The sequence below is a fragment of the Hirundo rustica genome, chromosome 1, assembly GCF_015227805.2.
Source record: "Hirundo rustica isolate bHirRus1 chromosome 1, bHirRus1.pri.v3, whole genome shotgun sequence".
In the NCBI taxonomy this organism is placed as follows: Eukaryota; Metazoa; Chordata; class Aves; order Passeriformes; family Hirundinidae; genus Hirundo; species Hirundo rustica.
In genome coordinates this window covers 102777568-102797863 of record NC_053450.1, presented here as the reverse complement: position 1 = coordinate 102797863, position 20296 = coordinate 102777568, and the positions used below count along the sequence as shown (strand labels likewise).

At 42.2% G+C, this 20296-nt stretch overlaps 1 protein-coding gene across 3 annotated transcripts in view; it reads left to right on the top strand.

Annotated features, from left to right (window-relative positions):
- GLI3 (GLI family zinc finger 3) overlaps positions 1–16955 on the top strand; it is a 206271-nt gene extending 189316 nt beyond the window's left edge. For all 3 annotated transcript variants that reach the window (XM_040082894.2, XM_040082889.1, XM_058423101.1), the window contains 5 exons: positions 5827–5976; positions 6562–6726; positions 9569–9859; positions 13084–13411; positions 14591–16955. In XM_040082894.2, coding sequence (XP_039938828.1) covers positions 5827–5976; positions 6562–6726; positions 9569–9859; positions 13084–13411; positions 14591–16875 — 3219 coding nt within the window. In that variant the 3' untranslated portion in view covers positions 16876–16955. The remainder of the gene's footprint in view (positions 1–5826; positions 5977–6561; positions 6727–9568; positions 9860–13083; positions 13412–14590) is intronic.
- The last annotated feature ends 3341 nt before the right edge of the window (positions 16956–20296 follow it).

Genomic DNA, 20296 nt, shown 5'->3' with positions numbered 1-20296 from the left:
AAAATGCATGCATTGTTCTTACAGAGAGTCATGGAGGTTAGGGAGAGACTGGATTGCAGTGATTGGAATGTGTCCAAGAAGTCTCCGAGGGATTTCACTCCATGGAGATGAATTTTTTTTCCACCTCACAATGAGATTTCTATTGTCACAGGAGATTTCCTGGCTCACCAGGACCTCCTTTATATCCTGACTTTTTTACAATGCCTTTGTTCATCTTGCTGTGGATCATGGAGTCAACTTTTATCAAGATGTTAATGAGGTGGTAGGGAGGCCTGTCTGATGTCATCTCTCAGTTGCCTGACTACCTAAAGCGGTAATAAGGAGCATTGATGAGTCACATATTGCATCCCTGGGGAGCAGGCAAGCTTGGGGACTTGCTTACGTGCTGGCCTGTCGCTGTTCTGAACATTGATACTCTTTTTGCAGTCACTTGGCTATCACAGGAAGCTGTGTAGGTCAAGAACCTCAGAAGTATGCACACCACTCATGAGCAAGTGACTATTTTTATGGGAATCAGATCTAAATACTTCTGTGAATGTGTCCTTTAGATTTCCTGGGCCTTAAGTCTCTGCCTCAACCGTGGCCATAGTAAAAGATACTCTTACCTGAGGTTTGTTGTTAGGAGAGGCACGTTCACAAGCTACGAGGTACTCAGTGGCTTTGGTAATAGTCTCAAGTCTAAAGCGAGATCTCTACTTACACTTAAGTGGTGACAGGGAAGTTTGAATTCCGTTACACCAAGTCTGGTGAGCCCTGATGTACTTCCCACTATTCTGGTCAAGAAGGTTGCAGGTGAAGAGGCTGAGAGAGCCACTGACGGACTAATACAGTCCTCAAAGTGGCAGTGGGGAATCTGGGAACAAAATGACAAATGGGACTTGGACTTCTCTACCTCAAGCCAAAGCGGGTTAAGGGGGGAGTGAGGACTTGATCATTGAAGAGAAGACCAGAAGGAAGCTAGTTTATTGAATCGAGAAAATTAAGACAGAGAGAAGAGCGCTGTCTGTCAGTTAGTTAGGGTGGGGAAAGGAGAGAACGAAACACTATGCAGGGTAGCAGAGCCGTTTAAGCTAAAGGATAGTTTTGGCACGAGAACAAATGAATTTAAATTGGCTGTGAATAAATCAAAGCTAGAAATTAGTTGCTAACCAGCAGAAGAGTGAGTTCCCAGAAGCACGTTCCACTGGGAGCAGAGGGAGCTGATCACCAAGGTGCTTAGAAGCTGAAGCTGTGTTGATGACCAGGATTATGTGCAGTGGGACTTGCCATAGTGAGGGGATGGGCCTGATGACCAGGAACCTGCTTCTAACTTTGTGTGAGCTTAAGGACAAGTCTACATTCCCTTTGCAAAACACAGAAATGAAAGTGTTCCCTGCAGGACTTGCAGGTCAGGGGCAGCTAATCCTCTTCCAAACCAGCTTCAGAGCTTGTCTGGTACTGCCAGACCCAGCCCCTGCATATGTCCTCTCTGTGGGCCCCACAGCTCTCTTGTGCAGCTGCAGGACGAGCTGTGTTTAGCAGCTATTCCACTGCAATGCCTCTTCACCTTTCACACTGTGTCCCCTATGGATCAAATGCAGCAGCTCTTGCAGGTTTGAGGAACTTTTGGTGGCAGGGAGAGATCTGTGCTAGAAGGTGGTTTAAATGCTGCCTCTGCTTAATGTCAGTGGTGAGATCTAGTGAGATCTCCTTTTTAATTTTTTAAAATACAGGGAAATAACTGTGAGAAAATAAAAGTCTGAAATTGTTGTTGTATAACTGAAATTAAACCTAATTTTGGCACTGGTGATATACCTTTCACTCTGCCACTAACTTACCACATTTTACCAATACAGCGTGGTCTCTTCCCAGTTTTCTCTTACATTTTAATATAGCATATCTAGGTTAGAAAACAGAAATGTGAGATTCTCCCAGAGTATTCTGCTCTTGCCACCAAATAGCATTTTGCTTTCAGATACAATCTCAGTTGCAGTGACATTCTTTTTCTGGTGTTTGTAAAGTTCTTCCACTGGTATGGAGAGGCTTTTCCTCCTACTGTTTGACTGTTGTGAGAGCACATTTGGCCTTTGTTTATGTACTGAATAGCTAACGGGTACCATGCAGTCAGCTAGGACGTGCACAGATTCACTCCTTTCTTCTGAAAACCCTCTTGGAGGAGGGAAATGGAACAGTGAGATTATTGCAGATCCTACCTCCATTGTCACCTCATCTCATCTGCTACAATATCAACAGGTATGATTGGTATGGATTATATCAGAACATGCATGATTTAGGACATTATCTTTTCGATAGTATTTCTCACCATTGAAGCAGTTATGCTTCCAGGATACTATAGATTGAATTTCCCATTACCTCTGGTTTTTGAGATTGCCCAGTAGAGATGACAGGCAAACTTCAGCCTTGGTTTCAATTCTTCTGGTGGGATTTTATGTTCTGGAATTGAAATCCATCTCAGAGCTTCCTTTTTCAAACGCAGGTCATTCTGAGACCAAAATTAGTATTTAGGTCAGCTCCCTCTGTTCATTTTAGGGTTTTTTGGAAGTGGATGATAATAACAACATTTTTTAAAGAAAAGAAAATGAGCCAGGACAAACAGAGGTTTGGTAATGAGCATTGAAGTAGCATGAAAGTGACTGGTATTCTGCAAATGACCCCTGTTTAGCAGCTTTTTGCAGCTGTGTGCAACGGGAGATAGCTTGTAGAACTCCAGCTTTTAATGGGGGCTTTTTTTTTCACGTCAGAAATTCTTAATAATACAGAGCTGATGCTTCAGAGCCTTATGCTAGCAAACCTGACACTGGGGAGTAATATCATTGGCTTTCATGCGCCTATTTACTGTAATAAGGATTACAGACATAAGTAAAACTTGCAGGTTTGGGCTCACAAAATTAAAAGCCTTTTCACACCCTGAAACTGCATCAAAATTCAATTTCACCAGAAAAAAAATCCTTCTGATCTAGTCCCTGGAATGTGACATTTCATGGGTGTAATAAGGTTACAAACAGATTATAAATTGAAACCCTATAAATCCTTATTGTACTGTACCAAAGCTTCTGCTTTGCATAATACTCTTATTCCTGACTGTTCTTTGTTTTACAAGCTCAAAACTGTTCATTTCTTCTCATAATAGAGACCAGGAAGCCAAAAAACCATGTAAAATCCAAAGGTAGTTATCTGAGTCAAAGAACCTGAATGCCAGAGTTCACAAACTTCTGAACTTTTCTAAATGATGTTGTTTGCTCCTCTTTAGACGTGTTGCAAAAATTGCACATTCTCTCTTCCAAATGATAATGGTAAAAAATTGCCAGTGTAGAATTAGTTTGTGGTTTGCATGTATGTAGTTATGCCTATATGTCCATAGCAGATGACTGATGAGTTTTCTCATCATAACTTGAGCAAGTGAGGGTGTTTGAATCTCAGGATGACAAATACTGTGAATCTCCTTTCCTGAGAGCACTGCTGGTGCTGATTTTGTGTCTAGCAAGTGTCTTCCTCTAGATTAGCCTTTCAGTATTTGGACATGTTTGTAGGTCTGCTAAAATATCACCCCTCTGCAAAAAACAATTAAGGAGCTCACCTGTGAAAACCAAATAAATTACCCAGTTTAGCAAATCACTGGATCACTTATTCCAGGCTTTCCCTAAAGGTGAGGATCCTCAGAGGGATTGAATGAGAATGAGATGGATTTGCAGGTGAGCTCTCAAGCGCTAATTTGAGCATCTGAGCAATGAAGGAAAACAGCACAAAGGGGGATTTGATTGTAGGAAGATCAGAGAGTCTAGGGAAGGATTGATAGAATAAGAAAACAGGGCAAATGCCTATGGAGGGCCACAGTTGTGAGAGATGAGAGGATGATCACAAGGTATTTGACAGGTAAGGCGGTGATGGAGAGGCAAATGATCATCACCACTCTCAACAAGCTGCAGTGAGCCTGGGCTAGGGACGGAATGAGGAAAGGACTTTCAGGCCCATGAGAAAGGTCAGTTTTAGAGGATTCTCATGCTGTTAAAGGCTAGAGGTCTGGAGCACAGGGAGCAAGCTGATTTGCAGGGACAAAGAGAAAGGAGTGTCCTATGGAGATTTTCTCTGAAAGGGCCTCCATGGTGCCTGAGTGTCCACACGGCAGGAGGTAAAAGGAGGTGCTGTGGTGAAGTGATTGATCCAGCCTTGAGGCTTTTGTATCAAATGGAAAGCCTGTGTCACACACTTAAGTTTCATCCCCGTCGTCGCTGTGTAGGTTTAACCACATAACGCACAGTCTTGGCCATTAATTACTTGAATACATTTAATCTTGTACTGTTATTTCTTTCTCTTTCAAGAAAGAGCACACATTACCATCACTGAACTCATTTTGATGCCATTTCAGGCGTATGTTTCTGCACTAGGAACATTAACTCTTGCAGATTACAAGTCATACGTTGCCCAGCACCTCTGCTCTGTTCATGCTTCCTGTGCCCCATAACAACTTTTAAGAAATGGCAGTAAAGTTTCAGAAAAAGAGCTGTCATTTTTTACAGGCAAAGAATGTCTGTTTTCCATGGCAGTGGTGCATCATTTTGAACATACGTGATTTTATGTGGCTTCTGACTGATTTCAAGACTTTTTTGTGTTCCATTTTGAACTATTGAGTTTCTGTATGGCTTGCATTTTCTGTGGGCCCATTATGGAACAGATACAGATTTCATCTCTATGCTGTGATCAAATAAAAACTGGAAATAAAAACAAGGAAAGATTTTTTGGTGGTACCTTAGTGGGAATAATGTCATTCGCTGAGTAATGCAGCCATCTAGTGGCACAGTGGTAGAAATACGACAGTGTGAAATGATTTCTACAAGAGAGCCTGGGAGGATGGGTTGGGTAGCACCTGTTGGAAAAAAACCCACTCTGAAAGTAGTTTTCTCTTTCTTTTGTTTTCTAAAGCTGTGCAAAAAAAAAAATCAGTTTAACCTTAAAGAAAAACAAACCGATTTTGAGGCTGGCCCTGCTTCACCTGCCTGTTTCCACTCAAACACAGAGAGAAGTAAATCCAATTTTAAATGCTTTTCTGAACTAGATCTTAGTGGAAGAAACAGAGCAAGCTAATTTTGTGTAAGAGTGCAGGGTACACTGCCCTGTCCTGCTTCTGGATACACTCACATAGATGACACTGATGACAGAAAGACATGCCTGCAAATCAGCAGGGCTAGGGCAGCTGTCACTCCCACACACATTCAGACAGAGTCAGACTTGGCAATGGCAAAAACTGTCTTAATGGATGCTTCAGTACTCAGAGTTTATATTAGTGAGTAGGGGTTTATTTCTGCTGCCATGACGTACCTTTACTGAACCAAATACATTTACTGAAAGAAAATATGGGTAACAATGAGTGAGTTAAAATTTGGGGTAGAAACTTGCTTTAACAATTCTGTTGATTTTTCAGATTGGAGGATATGTTTCTAAAGCCCTGATTTTGTAAACCTTGTTTCTGTTGAGCAGCACTTAAGTAACACTTCCCTGCTCTGCAAAAGCAGTACCCAGTGTGAATCACACAAGTGGAGCCATGCATGAGATTATCCAGGACCCATTTTCAGCTTGTATCCCTGCAGCTTGGTCCAAAGCCTCTTGATCTTAGTAGAAAAAAATTCATGGGCCTTAGTCGACTTTCCAGTAGGATCTGTAATTGGAACCCTGTGGTTACTTGGAAGTCCAGATGGTCTTACTCCTGCTTCCTTCACAAGGACCTGGTTCACACCTGAATCTCTGCTGCTCTTCCAATGCGAAATTACAGTGAGGTTGCAGCTGATGTTGTATTTCTGTTTAACTGTAACCTCTATTCTGCCTGAACAGCATATCAACAATGACCACATACATGGTGAGAAGAAAGAATTTGTGTGCCGATGGCTGGATTGTTCCCGGGAGCAGAAACCTTTCAAAGCCCAGTATATGCTGGTGGTCCACATGAGGAGACATACAGGGGAAAAGCCACACAAATGCACTGTAAGTAAAGGGGCCTGAGCTCCAGGCTCTTAGAGGAAAGCTGGGGCTGTGCAGAGAACAGACAGAGCAGGACGAGTGCTGTATTCCCTGAGCTTTTGACAGACTCTTGCGGAGAAGAAACTGCTATGTCTGCTTTGTTATCCAGCACCAGATGACAAAACCTTTAGGACAGGGGATTCCCTGGATGATTTGGCCCACTTTCTCAAGTTTAAAGTACAAAAAAGCCCCAAATGGCATTATTAAACAGGGCTCCATTTGCTTGATTATTTAAAGGTGCTTTCTCTTACAGATCTTGATATTACTGCTGGCCACCAACCTCCTGATGGCTTTGCAATGGATTTCAATCTTAGTCGAAGCACACAAATACTGTGCTCTCCTGTAAGAGAAGATTTACATAATGTTGAAAGCATTTTAACTTGGGCTGTGGTGGAGTTTGCTTGCGTAAAATTAAAACCCTCCACATCAAAACTACATTGGACAAGGTTATGAAGGCTTGGAAAATTTCTAAACTTTTATAAGTCCACTTTTACTGTTTCCTGCAAGTCCAAAGATTAAAACTAAACCGGACTTATTTCTTGCCTGCAGTTTGAAGGTTGTACAAAGGCCTACTCCAGACTAGAAAACTTGAAAACGCACTTGAGATCTCACACTGGAGAGAAACCATATGTGTGTGAACATGAAGGCTGCAACAAAGCTTTCTCCAATGCATCTGACAGGGCCAAGCACCAAAACAGGACTCATTCCAATGAGGTAAGTAAGCACAGCTTCAAAAGATTAATATAATTCATTGTTGAACATACTTACAGTATGGTCATAGCAATGTACTACAGAGGACAGGCACAGAAACCCTCAGAAACCTGAAAGGAATGTAAGTTCTTGATGGCTCTTACCAGTGCAGTGTCATACAGACCAGGCATTTTATTATGTGTAGGAGAGTTTTGAATGAGGGATTCTAATGGAAACAGGCATTAATCAGGGACAGATCCTGTTTTCCCTGTAAAGATTATTTTTCCCTCTGGAGCTTGAAGGGCTTGTTGAGTGCCTGGACCCATCCCCATGCCTGTGTTGGAACCAGGCATCTGCTGGGATACAGCTTGCCCAGCATACTTTGGGGTGCTGCAGTCACAGTCTCCACATTTGAAATTATGGGTTGCCTTTCATGTTCTGAGTTAGGCCTTTTCCTTCTTTGGCCTCTTTCACCCTTTCCATCCTGAACAGGCTTCATGGACTAGGAATGCAGCAGAGGAAATAGGACCTTTCTCAAGGAAACCAGCTGTGGCAGTCACGGCTCTTGCCCAAACTCTCAGTATAACATCTCATTACTGTGTTTCCTGTTACTGCTGCCTCCTTTTTCAGGAATCACACCATCTTCTTGCATTGTCCATGTTTTATTGCCCCATTTCAAGTTGCACAGAGAGTCACATCTCAGTCTCACCTCTCAGAGTCCACTCTCTCCTCCTTGACATGTCCCTAGACTCCTTCACCTCTAGCCTAAACCTGGAAGTGTGGGATATACCATAGCAGCTATATCCATTTCAACACAGCTTGTATCTTTCTCTAGCTGTCTGTTGGGTCTGTCGCAGGCACGCACTTGGGCCGGCAGATTTCCAGGGGGCAATCATCTTCCAGTCCCTGCTCTGCGGCATCTTATCAGTCACAAGGGAAGCAGAGGGCATTGCACATCTCCGAGTTTCCTTATCCCTGCCATGTGTATTTTCACCAGCCCAACTAATAATGGCACTGAAGCCCTGCAGTGATTTCATGAATGGTCACCAAGGTAGAAGGAAGTTCACCAAGTTTTGCCAATAGCTGTCTGAGTTTTCTTCATTCACTGTCTGAACCAATCTGTGTGCTGCCTAGTTGTTGAGTTAGGCCTTCTTGTACTTAGCGATGTGACCTCCCCCTGTGTTAAGATCACAATTTTGTGTCTAACAGTAAGTCAAACAGAGAAGTTTTATGCTGCATATGATTTCTGACGGGTGCAGCCACAGGGGCAAATGAAACATTTTCTTCACCATTACTTAACCAAAATAGGCTCATCTTCTAGGGCAGCATATACTGGTGAAGTGATGTGAATACCATGAATAGCACAGACCAAATGCAGCAGTCTCTTGCAGTGCCATTTTGGTTTAAAGTAGGTAACCTACAGAGGGCTTTAAAAGCAGCTGACATATCTTGATGACGATATGTCTTATTCATGCAGAGAGTTAAGTGACTTGTACTTCCCTAGCAGCTTGAGAAAACCCACCTCAGTAGTTCAACATAATCTCTAAATTGCTCATTTTTGCTCCTATTCAAGTAAATGGGAGGGGTTTTTCCTCTGATGTCAGTGGAAGCAGTCTCAGGCCTTAGACAGCTATGATGAAGCTGTATTTGTCAAAGGCTCCACCGTGCCATGTGTAAGCAGACAGAGAAGCCCTCTGAGAAACTCTGCATGAGTGTCTCTTTCTATTTTTTGAAAGCTAGTATTAAAAAAACTGTTTAAAATAGTAGTTTTGTGGAAACAATTCAGTAATAAAAGTGAGTTTGCTTCCTGAGGCAATTAAAAGATTTAGGAGGTGCTCAGCTATTCTTTCTAATCCCTTTATAATACAAGAACAAAGGGTTAGTTAATTTATATGTAATTTTTATGTAATTTATATGTAGTTTTTATGTAATTTATATGTAGTTTTTATGTAAATTTACTTTATTTTACATTGCTTAGTGAACTATAGAAGTTCACAGATACAGGAAGTGGTTTCTAAAAAAGATGAGTGATGAGTTATGCTGGTAGCAGTAGTAATAGTACTAGTGCATATATTGCTGCAATGTGAAAATGTTCAAGGCACTGTGTCTTACACTTTGACATTGTACTGGTGATCTGAAAGAGCCAGAAAAGAATGCTTTCTCAGTTAATTCTTCCTGAACAAATAGCCCAGCATCTTTTGAAGAGGGTTGTTTCTCTCAGTGTCAAGTAGTAGGTACTAGGCATACTGGGAACGCTATCAAACTGCTGAGGGCAAGGGACAGGGTTGAAAATTAGACCACTCTTCATAAATTGCCGTAGCTGAGTTGACTCTTATGCTAAGTGAAAGCTGTGCCAGTAGGTACCTATGAGAGATTCTGCCCTCAATCAACTGATTGCCCTCAATCATCACTAATTGCTTCCTCCTGAACCAAGGGTAACTAATGATTTTGATTAGGTGTAGTCACAATTCGATAGGACAAGGGGTGATGGCTTTAAACTGAAAGAGGGTAGATTTAAATTAGTTATAAAGAAAAAATTGATTACTGTGAGGGTAGTGAGGCACTGGTAGAGGTCTCCTGGAGAAGCTATGGATGCCCCTTCCCCGGAAGTTTTCAACACCAGAGTTGAATGTGTGTTTGACCAAGGGGTCCCTGCCCATGTCGGGAGGGGTGTGGATAATGAGATAATCTTTAAGGTCCCTTCCAACCCAAACCATTCTATGATTCAGATGTTGTAGAGACCATAAGTTAGTTAACAAATTCACTGTGAAAGCATATAACTGTGACACCAGTTGTGCTCCAAGGAGTTCTTCAGGAGTCCCATATGGAATTTAATCTAATATAGGTGGGTTTTGTATCTTGTCAGAAACCATATGTTTGCAAGATACCGGGCTGCACAAAGCGCTACACAGACCCCAGCTCTCTCCGGAAGCACGTGAAGACCGTGCATGGCCCGGAGGCACACGTCACCAAGAAGCAGCGGGGAGATATCCACCCGAGGCCTCCGCCACCAAGAGACCCAGGCAGCCACTCTCAGACCCGGTCACCAGGCCATCAGACTCAGGGTGCAGTTGGTGAGCAGAAGGACCTCAGCAACACTACCTCAAAGCGTGAAGAATGCCTCCAAGTGAAAGCAGTCAAGTCAGAAAAACCAATGGTATGCAATATACCGTTACACTCCCTTTGTCCTTTTCTTCCTCTAACCAGTTAATAATCCCTTGATGAAATGCTCAAGTCTGTAAACTCTAGCTCTCAAGGTTTGGTTTTGTGAGGTCTTCTTCTGTGTTTACATTGCAAAATGTTTTTAAAACCTAAGAAATAGTAAATAAAAATAATCTGTTAAATATGGAATAAGTGTAGCAATGGCAACTGCCACAATAATTGTTTCTCTTAAAAAACTCAATTTTCTGGAATAAGCATAGCATGAGAAAACCAGAGTTTTCAGTTTCTTAAAAAAAAAAAAAAATGTTTCCCACTCTTCTGTTTCCAGAATAAAGATGGTCAATCTGAATCTTGCAGGCTGAAAGGCAGAATAAGAAAAAAACAAACCACAGCATGTCCAAATGACTAAAATGATGATATTGATGATGATAATTTTTGGAGAACCTGAGGAAGCAATATGATTTTAGGGGCTTGAGGCTTTTGGGTCATCGATCAAACAGAAGCAGGATGATTTGACTGTCTTAAACAGCAGATGGACATCTTTTAGTAACATCTCTGTTGTGATATGATCTCTTATGTTTATGTGATACTTACTCAAGTTAACCTAGTCCAAATTTAACTAGATCTAGTTGAATTGACAGTCTGAAGGTCTTTTCTCTAGTTTACCTTAACATATTGCATTAAACTGTTGAAAGGACTATATTCCAATTTTTGAGATGCTATCTTAAATACACAAGTTCTTTTATTTGCCTGAATTTCATGTGCCATCTGCCCTCTTCACAAGGGTTAATTCATAAGCAGCCACTCCATCCTCTTCCCCATCTGGGTCTATGATTCATCTGTATCCAGCCCTTGGGGATTACAAATATGAGCCCTCCAAATTCTGCTCATTACTGTTAATCATGCTGCAATTCAAAGTGATTACTCACTGAAATAGGAGTTACTGCTGTGTTGTGCCTAAGGCTTATGCTCAGACTGTTCAGTATTAATACTGAATTCGAAAACTTGGAAGGGCTTAGAGTAAACTGCTGCTGAAGTCTAAAGGAGATCCTCTGCCCTCTTTGGTGGTAACTACTTCAGTTTACAAAGGAACAAAATCTCTTTGGCTTTGCTAGGTAAACATGTAGCATTATTGAGGCATGTTGAACACAGTTTTAACAGGAAAAAATGTGTAAGAGGGTTTATAATGCCTATAGCTTACGTAGTATTAGATATTTCTCACTGAAAAATATATTATAAAAATAATTCTGTGCTTCTTGTTTTTTATTGCATGTATGAATTGAGTATATTCTCTGGTTTTCAACTAATCCAATGTCTTTTCTGTCTAATGCTCTTAAATGTCTTATTCTAACTTCCTAAGGACAGTGGGTAATAAGGTGAGGGCATTTCAACTTCTATGCTGTTTTTCTGCAACATTATTTATGTTTTTATTTTAGTCTTCTGCCTGTTGTTCAGTCATTCCTTTATTTAGTAATGTGCAATCCATCAAGCACATTCCCAGTTGTAATGTGTTGTGAGCATTTTGCAACACTTGACATGTGAAAAATCTGGCTTATATTGGTACAACGTCTTCAGAAATGTCTTCGTACTTTTCCCTCTAAATGAGACATCCATTTTTTTCTGTATTGCACATCGAGAAATATATGTCCTGCATAATACAGTTCTTATTTCTGTACCGTACCTCACTGTGATCTTGACACGTGCTACAAGAACAGGCTTCTGATCACTATTACTCTTCTTCCGTAGGCATGGAGCTATTGTCCAGAAGCACAAACTTTCTTCTGTATAATAACTGTTACTTCTATTCTTGTCACCAAATCTGCTATGGCCAGGATTTGGAAATGGACTTGTTCAGTGTGGCCTCATAAATTCTAAGTATCATCATTCAAGTTAAAAATAATAAAATAGTTACTGAATCTCAAATGGACTCCTTAGGGGCATATGAAACTAGTAGTGCCATGAATGCCTTGTCTTCATTCATTGATGTTTAAGTGAGAGTCATCCCTGCCACTTCAGAAATTTTAGACAGCATTTTTCAGTAAAATGTACATAAAGATCACAGGGTGTTCTTTATGATCACAGAGTGATCTTTATGATCACAGAGCCCAAACCAGAAAACAAAACCACATCAGAAACCCTAAAAGTGAAATACTTACATGAAACTGTTCTTGTGAGCAAAATCATACTGCATGCCCCACTGATTTGTGATCACACTGATAGAACCTTAAAGTGAGATGTTAAGTCCAGAGACTTCTGTCTGTCTTCCTCTGTTTTGTCTGTCAGTTTGTCAAATTTCCCATTCTTTTGCAAGAACTTTATAAATAAAGTCTGAAAAGTAAATCAAGCCTGTGTTTCCCCATAGCAAGAATTCTGCTGGAGCAGCAGGGAACGCTCCCTGTTAAGACAGAAGATGTTATTGTGGCATGTTTATACTCCTGCAGATTAGGATCCAGTATTGTCTACTTAAATTCTTGCACTTAAAATCTTAAATTCTAATGAAACAAAGGATTTGATTTAGTAGATCATCACGTTCTTGATTCAGGGCAGAGGTGGTATAAGTTAGGTATAAGAGGAGGTATAAGTTAGACCTGAGTGCTGCCAGGGACACAGGAGGCTGATAATATGATACAGTGTTTTTTGCACTGATGCTTTGTCCTTGTTTTATTACATGCCAACATTTCAGGCCAACCACTGCTTGTAACAATGAGCCTTAAGCCTGGAAAACGCTTACATTCTTTAGCCACAAGTCTAATTAAAAAAACCCAAATCCCAATATTGTTGGGAGTCTTGTGTGTTTGCAAGCCTAACAGTGTAAACTAATACCTTGTAACATGGCTGAATTCTGGTTTAGTTTTTCTGAGCTGCAGCTTCAGTTGGGAACAGCACATAAGCGAAGTAGGATATCCATCCATACGTGCTCACAAATGGCTTGAAGTGATAGAAGTAACTCTGGGAATAACTCAGATAAGTGTCTTATGGAGATATATTGTATACCATCAGCAACATGTGAGAGGGGATTTTAGTCTTGCGTTTTACAATGCCATTCACTGCAGTTGATGCAGATGGATATCTAGAAAGCCTCTTTATGAACGATCACTGTTATCCTTTAATGCTGAGCTTTTCTATACCTATATCTTTGACTTCATTTAGCACAAATGCTCTGGTTAACATTGTTTGCTTAATGCTTACACTCTTTTCTCTCTTACTTCCCTCCAACAGACATCTCAGCCAAGCCCTGGTGGTCAGTCTACATGCAGCAGCGAACAGTCCCCCATCAGCAACTATTCCAACAATGGGATCGAGCTTACTCTGACCAGTGGTGGTAGTGTAGGAGACCTCAGTGTCATCGATGAAACCCCAATCATGGACTCTACCATTTCCACAGCCACCACAGCACTTGGCTTACAGGCCAGGAGGAATATGACAGGGACCAAATGGATGGAGCAAGTGAAATTAGAAAGGTTGAAACAAGTTAATGGAATGCTTCCAAGACTGAACCCCGTTCCACCTTCCAAAGCCCCGACCTTGCCGCCTCTCATAGGAAATGGTGAGATACACATAATAGGAGTGATAACACTTTTTGTCCTTAGTCTTGTTGCATGCTACCTCAGTATTGCAACTCTTGCAGGAGCTGCACAGCCTAGGAAACTCAGCAGCTGTGAAATGGTTTGTAAATTGATCACTTTCTGTTTATTCCCTCATTGCAAGTTCTTCGACTCACTCTCTGATAGTCTCTGAAAGTCTGATAGTCCTGTGTTTTACAGAATGGGTTAGTGAGGGAGCCATGAGTCACATTTTAAATATTCCCGAAGTTAAAAGTTTTGACCCAAGATAATCATAATTCTGTCTTGTTTTGAGGCAAGGCAGAAGAAATAAATACCTGTGAGTTTATTGTATGGAAGTATTTTAAGGCCTTTGCAACACAGTCTTTGCAGAGATGTGGTAGGCTTCCCTTTAAATAACCTATTCGCACACATAGAAGAAATCACATGTACAGATGCTACTACTGTGAAGGGCAGATATCCATGAATGGGAGCAAGGCAGGGTTGAACTCTGAGGATCCCTGATTGTTTTCCTCCAAAGAGCTGCTCATGACCAAAATGGATGTCGCTGCTGCCCCTATTTTGCCTTCAGCATGCTGGTAGGTTTTCTGGGCTCCACCCAGCAGTGACAGCCTAGGTTTTCTGAGACCCATTCAATCAAAAGAAGCTGTGTAAAATGAAGACATTTATCCTGTTTACTTAAAACCAGAACAAAACAAGGAAACCAGCAAAGATGTTTGGCAATTTTTAGGAGTTCTTTCAAGAATATTTCAAGAAGTCTTAGAAATTACCTTGAATAGCATCCAGTTTGTATATTTTGCCATTCCAGACATATGCCTGTTCAATTATATTTTGCCTGTGAAAAGCTACCTTACGAATGTGTCCTGCTGGCACATCAGCCAGCATAGCTGCACTGCAGGCTGGAGCACTGCACCAGCTGATGACAGTTTGTGGCTGTGGGCTATAAATTTTCTGCTGGGATTCACACTGAAATGTTATCCTTGAGTCTCTGAATTAGCTTTTAACCTAAGAACACAGTTTTTATCCTTACTTCTTTCAAGAAAGAGCACTGCCATGATTGGCTGTGATGATGTTCTTCCTCTATACTCCATTTAATTCTTTACTGTGTGTTTTCTGCACCAGTTTCTGGTTTAACTTTGTTTAACTGCGAATTTTACCTGCAGGTACCCAGTCGAACAGCAGCTGCAGTGTTGGAGGATCCATGACTATTCTGCCGAACAGGAATGAACTCTCAAGTACGGACATCACTGTGTTGAACATGATGAACAGGAGGGACAGCAATACTAGCACAATCAGTTCAGCCTACCTGAGCAGCCGCAGGTCCTCTGGAATCTCACCTTGCTTCTCCAGCCGGAGGTCGAGCAATGCCTCCCAGGCAGAGGGAAGACCACAGAACGTGAGCGTTGCAGACTCCTATGACCCCATCTCGACAGATGCCTCCCGGCGCTCCAGTGAAGTGAGCCAGTGTGATGATCTGCCAAGTCTTCTCAGCCTCACCCCAGCCCAGCAATACAGGCTGAAAGCTAAATATGCAGCAGCTACTGGTGGACCCCCACCAACTCCACTGCCTAACATGGAGAGGATGAGCCTCAAGACAAGGATGGCACTCTTGGGAGACTGCAGGGAGTCTGGAGTATCTCCGCTGCCTCCAGTGAATGTCCCTCGAAGATGTAGTGATAGTGGGGCAAATGGTTACAGCAGGAGGCATTTTCTGTCTCATGAAGTTTTAGGAAATGGGACGAGGAGAGCCAGTGATCCAGTCAGAATGGCCTCTGACAATCTCTCTGTCCCGAGAGTCCAGCGTTTCAACAGTCTTAATAGCTTTAACCCTCCTGCTTTGCCTCCATCCATGGAAAAGCGCAACCTTGTTCTTCAGAACTACACCTGTTCTGAAGGTGGCGTCTTCCGTGACTTCAGCTCCCCCTGTCCTCCAAGCATCAGCGAGAACGTCACCCTGGAGGCTGCTACAATGGAAGCAGGTAGCAGTCTGAATGATGAGGATCTCCTGCCAGATGATGTAGTCCAGTATCTGAATTCCCAGAACCAGGGCATGTACGACCATTTGTTGAACAGTGTCCTAGACAGCAACAAAACGCATCACAGCTCAGTTTCAGGAAACAACCTCAGCAACTTTGATCAAGCCCCTCCACTGAGCAGTCAGCAGGCGGGTCCCGAGGCAAATAAGAGCGACTTGCCCATACAGTGGAATGAAGTAAGCTCAGGAAGTTCTGACTTATCTCCATCAAAGCTGAAATGTGGTCAGCGGTCAGCAGTGCAGCAGGCTCGGGCCTTCAGACTGTATAACAATATGATGGTTCAGCAGCAGAACCTGGAGAGAAGCAACATGGCCCAGCAGAATGGCTATCAGAACCTGGTGGAGAACAACACTGCCTACAGTTTACAGCAAAACATGACTCTTGGCAGTGGAGCTGGGAATTCTTTTAGCATGCAATCCAACAAGCCTTACAGTGAAAGCATAGGTAGGCAAGCAATGATGTCTGGGTTGACAGACAATTCCTGTGGCATGGCAGTGCAAGGGCAGAAGCTGAGAATTAGCAACATGCCAGCAAATGGGAACCAGCAAAATTTCAGCCATCCCCTGGCATCCAGCGATCAAACCACCAGTATGGCAAACGGGATGCAGGACAGAAATATGATGGAACAGGAATATTTGCAAAGCCAGCCAGTTGGAGATGGCGTTCAGTACCAGGGAGTCAATCAATCTGGTCAAATGATGCTAGGGCAGGTTAATCCTACCTCACAAGGCAGCCTGTATCAAGGCTCACAGAGTTGTCCACTGATGTCTCACACCATTGGTAGCCAGCCTTCAGGCTTGTCAGTGGCCAAAAGTTACCAGTCATGCTCTAATTACAGCAGCAACAGACGGCAAAACATGTTGAGAAACAACCTGTCCCAACAGCAAAGACACATAGATGAGGGCCAGACATACAGGGTAAACACCATTAAGATGGAAATGCAAGGTCAATCACAGCAGTTCTGCTCTAACATGCAGAATTACTCTGGTCAGTTATATGACCAAACTGTGGGCTTTAGCCACCAAGCTATGAAAACAGGTTCTTTCTTTGGTTCAGAAGCCAGCTGCCTGCTGCAGGGGACTGCAACTGAAAACTCATCTGATCTTCTTTCCCCAGGGGCTAACCAAGTGTCAAGCACAGTTGACAGCATTGACAACGACAGTCTAGAGAGTGTGCAGATAGATTTTGATGCTATCATTGATGATGGGGACCATGTCAGCTTAATTTCGGGAGCCCTGAGCCCAAGTATCATTCACAATGTCTCCCGCAATTCCTCACGCCTCACCACTCCCCGAGCATCTCTTACATTCCCAGCTATGCCTGTAAGCACAACCAACATGGCTATTGGGGACATGAGCTCTTTGTTGACCTCACTTGCAGAAGAAAGCAAGTTTCTTGCTGTTATGCAATAGACATACAAAACAAAAAACACTTAGGAGATAACAGATGGAAAAAGAAAAAGACTCATATTTTTTAGTTGTGTATGTATTTTAGCAATCTCATCTCACCTAAATGGGATGTGTTTCAAGTATATTCCTTTTATGGAATAAGGACTCTGAAAACCCTAAAGTGTTCTAGGGAGAAACTGTCTTCCATTTCAGTTTGAATCAGTATTGCTACGCCCATTCCCTCCCTTTCTCTCTTTTCTCTCTCCCTCTCTCTGTTGCCCTTTTCAAATGTTTGTATGTTTTTTTTTTCTTTTGTTTTTTTAACTGTAAACCAGTATAAACATGTGAAGTGCATGTTGTTTTGTTTTGGGTTGGTTTTTTTGTTTGTTTATTTGTTTTGGTGGGGTTTTTTGTGGGTTTGGTTTTTTGGGTTTTTTTTTTGTTTTTGTGTTTTTGGTTTTGGGGTTTTTTTGGGGGGGTGGGGTTTGTGGAGTTTGTTTGTTTTTGTTTTGGGGTTTTTTTGTAAAGAGAGGCCTGATTAAATGACGTGACAATTTTCTGTTACTCAAATGAAGCTATACCTTTGTAAAACTGTTGCAACTTTTCCCCTTGAACCTGTAACCAGGCACAATGTGAAGTGAGCATACAGTGATGAAATCCTCTCTGGATGCAGTGGGCACAGTGAGGTGTAAAACCAGTTTAGAAATGCACTGCCATGGTACTCCTGGGCTGCAGTTTCAGAGACGTGGAACACAAAAAGTTGGGAGGTTCAAGCAAATAAGAAATGTAAAAACCATCAGCCCTTTGATCTCTAGTGAAAGCTTAAGGTTTTTGTAAATGCACATAGAGATAGCTGTCACTGCCTTGAATAACAATGCTGAGATTGTGTCATGTTCAACGTATTTCAGGGGAAAGAGGGGACCAGAAAGCTGTTCTTAATCGAATTCTCATCTTTTGTAGTATTTGGATTCTGGTTTTCAGCCTTGTTTTTTAAATGACTGGATAGCAAAATTGTGGGTGTGTGTACTGACTTGGGTAGTTTATAGTCTTCTCATCCTCTCATCTCCACATTTGTGGAGATGCAATCAGGGTCTTATGAAGTATTTCATACAATGAAATAACAAAATAGCAGTATTTCATACTGGGGAATTCTCCCCCCCCCCCCCCCCAAATGCAGATTATTAAGGTGTAACTTGCTGAGCCACTGGTTCTTCGCTGGAAGAACTGTGTGTACATCCCCTTTAGCCCAGACAGCTCCATAGATACTTAGAGCTTCAAAAACATAACGGGCATGCCATGTAAAAGAAGTAGAAAATGAATGGCTCGCCCAGTTCTCAGACTAGCCAAATAAAGCAGTTGCTAGCAGTCTGATAATCTTAAATGTTCTTCCACTGTGTCCAGGCTTTACAAAATTAAGAAATTTAAACTGCCATTAAAAATAGCAAAGAAATAAGAGGAACAGCAAGTATTCACAGATCACAGACTATTCTGATTGGGAATTATTATCAGTTCCAACTCTTCAGTGAATGGCCTGTATGATGATCAAACCCACGACTTTGATGCTATTAGCACCATGGTCTAACCAACTGAGTTGTCTGGCAACTAATCAAAGCTCAGAAAGACCAACCCAGCTTCTTTCTCTCTCTCTTGGTGACACCATGTGCATTTAATTTCAAAGCAAACCAGTGGGTTAATGCCTAGGGTCAGTTACACCGGCAAAAAATTGACACCAGCACACTGTGATCATGAAGCTACTCACTGGTAGAGGTTAATGGCATTTGCTCTGTGAGCACTGGCTTGTTTTTGGCTCTACTGGGCTCTGTGTCTGCACCCCTGAACACAGAGTGCTCCTGGGTGAACAGGCTACTGTGGGAAACAATCACAAGACCACGATTCGAGTTCACCCACTCCTAGAAGTTGCATGGAGTTCCCAGCCCTTGCAGACTTCTCAGTTAAATCCCAGTAGTGAATTAAGTCCTACTACAGGATGTAAATTGTGCAGGCACTTACAGTCACTTACATTTGATGTCTGTAAGCAGCTGATGTTACAGTAGATGTACAGTAAGAAGAGGGAGCGTAGTCAGTTTTAAAATACAGATAAACTTTAGCCCAATCAATATCAGAAGGTGTCTTCTGTAGGCTAGAAAATGATAGCATTTTTTTTTCAATTGTAAAAGAAAAGGCAAAATACGAGCTGATTCAGGACATGGTGTTTGAGGAAATGTGTAGGAATGGAATCTCAGTGAAGCTGTCAGATAACATTAACGTGTTAACAGCTGTTAGAGGATGAATCTATAAATCAGTAGGAAAACATCATAGGAATCTGGTGCAGGGGCCATATTTGAGCTTATCACACATACCAAGAGGTTTGCACTGTGAGCTGGAATGTCAGAAATCAAGACAAATGTAAATATCCTACAGCTTTTATCATGATCTAGCTCCTGTCTTTCTTTGTATCTTTAGCCATTATTTCTTTCTTATCCTGTCCCATGCACACATACTTGCTCATCCTGCACATTTCCATTTGTCAAGTTCCCTGACCAGTTATCACGGCCCACTTGCAGTGGTCCTTGGGCTGCACAGATAGTTGGGCGCAGCTTGCCATGGCAAAGTGGGAGGAAGCTGCTCCCTGTGGCCCTCTTGTTGCCCTGTAGAGTCCTGCTGCCTGTACACAACCATTGTCCCTGCCCTGCTGCTGGGACAAGAAGGGATGCATCCCACCGGGCAGGTCTCCAGGGGCAGGGATGTTCCAAGGGCCCTGCTGTGCATTGCAGTGCTGGGATACAGCTCAGAGCCCTGCAGAGAAGCAGCACTATAGGCATGAGGAAAGACTGTGCTGGACATGTTTCAGATAGTTCGCAGTAACCAATCCTGGCTGCTTATTAAAGCCATCAATTACGTGTTTATAAACAATTTCAACAGGGAGACTTATGACCAGCCTGGGAGTAGGTGGCTTGGGAGAGAAGTCTTTTATTGTTATAGAGCCAATACATTAAATAAAAAGCCCAAACATCCCCAACTATTTTTTAAACTCAGTTTTCCAGTTCCTAATTGTATCTGCTGGTGCAATTGATGCTGGGAAGCTATTAACAGATGTGATCCATCAGAGCTTAGACTGAGCCATTCATATTGCTCCAGGCTAAAAGGGACTGTCTGAGTAGCCAATTTGCCTTCCTGGATTCGACAAACCTTCATCACTCACTTAGCCTTGTCTTGGGCCAACAGTGTGTCTTGGCAGAAACCACATGCTCAAGAAAGGCATCCCATTTGATTTGGCAAAGCTGAAGAATCAGAGACTACGCTGTGTCCTTGGGGAGTTTGTGAAAATGATTTGTCATTTTTACCATTAAGTGTGTCTGCCACTTACGTTCATGTGCCACTTTTCAGTTTTTACTGTTTACTGAACGCTTTTCTGTTTTATCCTCATGAGCCTGGTTTTGGTACG